Source organism: Centruroides sculpturatus, unplaced genomic scaffold (genome assembly GCF_000671375.1).
Source record: "Centruroides sculpturatus isolate CEXI.00-Female unplaced genomic scaffold, Cexi_2.0 scaffold389, whole genome shotgun sequence".
In the NCBI taxonomy this organism is placed as follows: Eukaryota; Metazoa; Arthropoda; class Arachnida; order Scorpiones; family Buthidae; genus Centruroides; species Centruroides sculpturatus.
In genome coordinates this window covers 228,692-233,791 of record NW_019384624.1, presented here as the reverse complement: position 1 = coordinate 233,791, position 5,100 = coordinate 228,692, and the positions used below count along the sequence as shown (strand labels likewise).

The 5,100-nt window shown below is 35.8% G+C and overlaps 1 protein-coding gene across 1 annotated transcript; it reads left to right on the top strand.

The window, feature by feature from the left end:
• Positions 1-3,027, top strand: LOC111625583. Its single transcript, XM_023368766.1, has 6 exons — positions 1-72; positions 1,138-1,351; positions 1,501-1,562; positions 1,646-1,747; positions 1,825-1,908; positions 2,870-3,027. The coding sequence occupies exons 2-6, from the start codon at positions 1,213-1,215 to the stop codon at positions 2,900-2,902; spliced, it is 420 nt and encodes a 139-aa protein (XP_023224534.1). The 5' UTR covers positions 1-72; positions 1,138-1,212; the 3' UTR covers positions 2,903-3,027.
• Positions 3,028-5,100: the final 2,073 nt, after the last annotated feature.

Here is a 5,100-nt window from a genome sequence, read left to right as displayed (position 1 = left end):
AAAAGAATTTGCGTGCGCATACACACATAAAGCCTTGAACAGCTTGAACAACGCATAGAAGTTTATAACAAGGTAATTTATCTGTTTTATTCTTCTTGACCATTTAATATGGGGTGAAGAATAGAACAATAGTAAACTATAGTTCTGTTCTATTTGGCAATGCGAAAAAAAGTCAAATTTTTTCCCTTCTCTCATTGTTTTGAATTTCTTAAAATTTGAACACTACAAGAGCCGAAAAATATAAAACACTCGTTACAATATTGTGTGTATGTGTGAGGGGTGACCATTGCAACGGGTGTTAACTGTTGTTTTTGCCTGTTAACTTGCACTGTTTGTAAATGGCAATGCGGCTTCAATAGTTGTAAGTTATGTTTTGTATCCTGCCATGTTTACGCTTGTACGCCGACGGCATTCGGTAACTGTTTCTCTTACGTGTAATCGGTATTTGTATACGCTCGGTAATCTCTCCCATTAATGTTTGACAGGGCGGTTTGTATATTTTCGGTCCCGGGATCATGCTAAATTTACTATCCGCTCCTGAATAGTCTATTATAACTGTTGTAGTAACTTGGCATCCAGCTCTATAACTACACCTTCTGTAAAGGGTAGACAAAACCCTCGCGGTACACAACCTGTATAATGTCTGGCTTTATATAACTGTCGCGATCGAACGTTATATCGTAATGGCACCTTACGGTAAATGTAACGTGCTATTTGTTATTTGTTATCGCACCCCATTGCCTACGTATCCCCACTCCTAAACATCATATTGTATTAGTCATTATATTCAACATTTGTATTGTTCTGTTATCACAAATCTTGTACAAAGTAATGCGCCATGGCTCTTTGTACAGTACTCTTATTCTCTCTGTATCCTGTACATGTATTTATTATTTCATTCATAATGGGAGCATTGCAGGTGCTCATGATCTCTCCTATCTTCATCTTTCCTATCACACTTTCATCCCTCCCCTTCTTCTCCTTTCTCAGAGTAGTCCTGGTGTTCCACCTCTTTCATGTTAAATAAATATATATACAGTGCATGTTAATTAAATTTCGGTAGTTACAGGTCAAGAAAGCGGGGAGTTTGAGGATTCTTATAGTATAAAATTTATTTTTTAAGGTGTTTTCTTATAGGTTATCGGCACACTCCACACCGTCACGTTATAATATACAGTATATATTTAATTAACCCGTCAACATTGAAACCTAATGAGTACATCGATGAACGTGAAGCTTATTCTGGTGTTATTCACATTTATGGCTGCTTTACTTGACATCAATTGTATAATTCCTCAAACACCCGAGGAAGCGTGTGTACATCTTGACACAAACTTGAAAAACTACTGTAGTAAGTATTAACAACACTAACTTTTTAAACGTGAACGTCGAACGTCGAGCGCCGCTTACAAGATAGCGGCGCTCGACGTTCGACGTTCACGTTTGAGAGATGAAAACTTCGGCCGCAATCTCGCTAATATCTTCTTTATTTTAAATTAGAATTGGATTTAACGAAACAAAAGGACATTCGCTCTTGCTTTGTTGAAAATGGTATTCAAATGGTAGGTTTTTAATTAAATATTTACAAGTTTTAATTTTAAAATCAATTCTCCAGACAATAATTTCTTATTATTTTAATACACAGAACTTGGAATTCGCTAAAATCTGTGTTAACAAACAGAAACACTTGCAAACGTTGGGAGAGATAAGTGATTACATTTGCTGTATTCTAGAGAAAGATCCGGAAGTAATTCATTTGTGTTTTTAAATAATGTGTTAATTATTATTTATTTCATAAATTAATAGCATTTTTAACATTTATAGAAATATAAAGAACTTGTCTGTTGCTACAGTTCGCTTGAACTTTCTTGCAGTAAAATCAATCCGGCCATGTATTCGACTATCGATGTAAGTACTGCGCGTTTAAATTTATTTATATAATATTATTAGTTATTATAATAAATAAATTATATGAAGACGGTTTAATTACGAGAGAGAGATTCAGCAGAAAACCGGAAAAAAAGCAATTAAAAATCCATGCTTGAAGCTAAAATATCTACGATTGGCAACATTGTCGACAGGCGAAAACATATGGTAAACAGTGGATAAAATGGCGGCGACATTCAGTCTTGTAGAATATTCCACAGAACTGCGGTTGCTTTTGCACCATAGAACTTCATTTGTATGTCATGTTCAATTGGTTTTTGCCAAAAATCAGACAACAGTGTACCGCTTTTCTTTCGTACACTGCTGGAAGGGCGCCGCCATTTTATGGCCACGTGGTTTGTGTTCTGTTGTATCAACAGTGTTGCCAGTTGCAGTTTCTGTTGCCTCTAGTTTTACTCGTTATTAGCTTTTGCTGGTAAATTTATGCAACCCGTTGCTGGAACTTTTTAGAATTAAAATGGACCTTTCGGGAGTTTGGGAACGGATTAATTCACTTTACATTTTTTTTATGAGAAAAATTGCTTCGGAATTCGATCTCCCTGTTGGATTGGTTTGATTTTATACGGCGACGCGACACGTGAGCGATTTGTTTTGGTAAAATGGTCCCTAATAAGGTGTTACTAACGTCAAGTAAATTCGAAAAACTACACGTGGACAGTGGGTTCCAGCCTAGCCCATTGGCTAGGCTGGAACCCACTACCATCTTCCAATGTTTAGTGGTTTTGTCCACTCTCCCACTGGTGGGTCACTCCTCTAGAAACGAATACAATTCGAGTTTCCATGTGCCACTATACAAATAACTTAGATAATAGTTTTTCTGCATATTTTCAGCACGTAGTTATCAATATTTTTAAAAATCTTTGAATTTCATATTATCTTATGTGTAATTTATTTCAATTGTTATTATTGTTGTCTTTTTCAGGCATGCCTGTATCCAGCGGTAGTAAAATGTTAAAAAAAAAAAAGTGAATTTCTTCAATCTGCAAAGGGTTTAGAACCCACAAGAAACATTTAATTGTTAATTTCGTCTTATTAAGAATTAAATTTCTACTAAAATTTTCGTAAATTTTGTATTCTATTTAATTAAAACGCTGTGTTAAAATATTGAACAGTACGTGATTACTGCTTATTTCTATTGTAATATTCTCACTTATTGGTGAATTGTTATTTGTAATGATAAATTAATAAATTGAACATCTTCCTCTCGTCCTTTTCTTTGTATTTATTAGAATTAACGCGAACACACAAAGACTTTATAGACTTTATTAACGAACGCGAGAAAACAGCAATGGATTTTGCTTGTATCAAACGTGCTTTGGTAAGAATGCAAAGAAGAATATTTAAATTTTACTTCAATCAAATTCAGCAATGCTGAGGGCTGTGAGTGTTTTTTCGTGTGTTTAATTATTGGTGGAATTGATTTGTTGTACTCTAGAGGGAAAAATTAAGAAGCGTATTGTAATATTTGCCACCAACGAGGAAGAACAGTAGATTGCCTTATTCCGTTGATAGAAAGACCTTTCGCCTGGAAAAATATCGTAATCTACTGCAAAGTGTGTTACAATACAGCATTCGCTTCCAGATGCGACAAATGTGGCCAAATATTTGGAGCCGGTAAAGGAACATTTGGGTATTCTCGTAATTTAAAGTTTAATTTTTCGGTACAGAAATGTTAACGTACCGAGACAAGCAATGGCACAAAGAGTGCAGTTGTCTGCTCTGCCTCTGCTCGTAGGCAACGAAGGCTTCGTTGAAATAGGTAATGATAAGCATTGCAACAACTGTTACTAACAAAAGTTCGGTTCACCTTGCTTCGAGTGCCATCAAATTGTTACCACCCACCCACGGTGTTATTTATGGAAACGTAGCCAACGTTTCTGTTGCAGCACGTGTCTGGTGTGTTTAGAGTGTCGGCAATTCGCACCATAGTGGAGTTTGAAGCTGTTTGCATAATGTACGATGCTCTTTTTTTCATAGACTGTGTCCCCATTTTCAATATCTGCGAGTGCCGCTGCCCCTATACATCTATCGAGAGCATAAACTGGCATAACGATTGTTTCTTGTGTCCTGTGTGCAAGACACCACTCGTGAGAGTATACGATTCGTTACGGATGTAGCGGATATCTTGTGTCCAGGATGCGCTAAACGGAAAATAATAATGTGATACGTCATCCGTTAAACTCGTATAACAAAATTTAAGTGAATTGTTTGGACACAATAAAAATAATTTAATCCATCAACTTCATTTCGTTATGGCAATGGTTACCAGGAGGAGTTTCTATGGGACCTGACCCTATTTAGATGTTACAAATGTGCAGAAAATCGAAAAAATCGCATTAGAGTTTTCATTTTAAATAAAATAAAACTCATCCCTATCCTCAAAATTAAGGTTTTTGCCATTTTATGATAACTAATAATATAAAAGTTACTTTTTTTAAAAGAAAATCTCAACAGACGGTGCCACAATAAGACTTGTTCGCAAGAGCCAGCCATTTTTAACTAAAGTGAAACCGCGCTAATCTGATCTAATTGATACCAGTGGTGGTTCGGAAGATTAATGAAAAGTTCGGATTAACGGGGTATGCATACAGTGTTTACATTCTGAATCATCTTTTTACTGTTTTATTATACTTTACAGCAGCAAGTAGAGATTATAGTCCTTCAGCCAAACAGGGTCTTAGAAAGAACAAGCAGGAAGCTCACAACATCCAGCCAGAATCTCCATATTAGAGAAGAAGAAGAAGAAGAAGAAGAAGAAGCTCACAACACGTGACTTACGTTTACACGTGAGTTGCAAATATACAGTTGACAAGTCTATTATTTTAGACAGATGGTTGAATCTGTTCGGATTACAAAATGTTCGGAAGAACACGATTCGGATTAGCGCGATCGTACTGTAATCCCAGAATTTGCTAAAGAGATATAACAAGAATGGAACTAAGTAGAAAATTTGAAGCATATGCTTTGGAAACAATTTATTTTAAAATACGTATTGCATTCCTACAATTAATATATAAAGAAAGATGAATTTCATGGGCCCGGATCCTCATTGCAATAATAGTCCTTTCCATTGCTGCTGAGACATACTTCTCCATAAAAACAACAATCTCTTTCCGTATTGCATGGTTTACGGAAACAGTCGCTTCTACGTAA

Coding starts and splice junctions, on each gene's coding strand:
- LOC111625583 (XM_023368766.1), top strand. CDS start 1,213: ATGAGTACATCGATGAACGTGAAGCTTATTCTGGTGTTATTCACATTT. Junction 1,563..1,645: donor TTGAAAATGGTATTCAAATG/GTAGGTTTTTAA, acceptor TTTAATACACAG/AACTTGGAATTCGCTAAAAT. Junction 1,909..2,869: donor CCATGTATTCGACTATCGAT/GTAAGTACTGCG, acceptor TGTCTTTTTCAG/GCATGCCTGTATCCAGCGGT.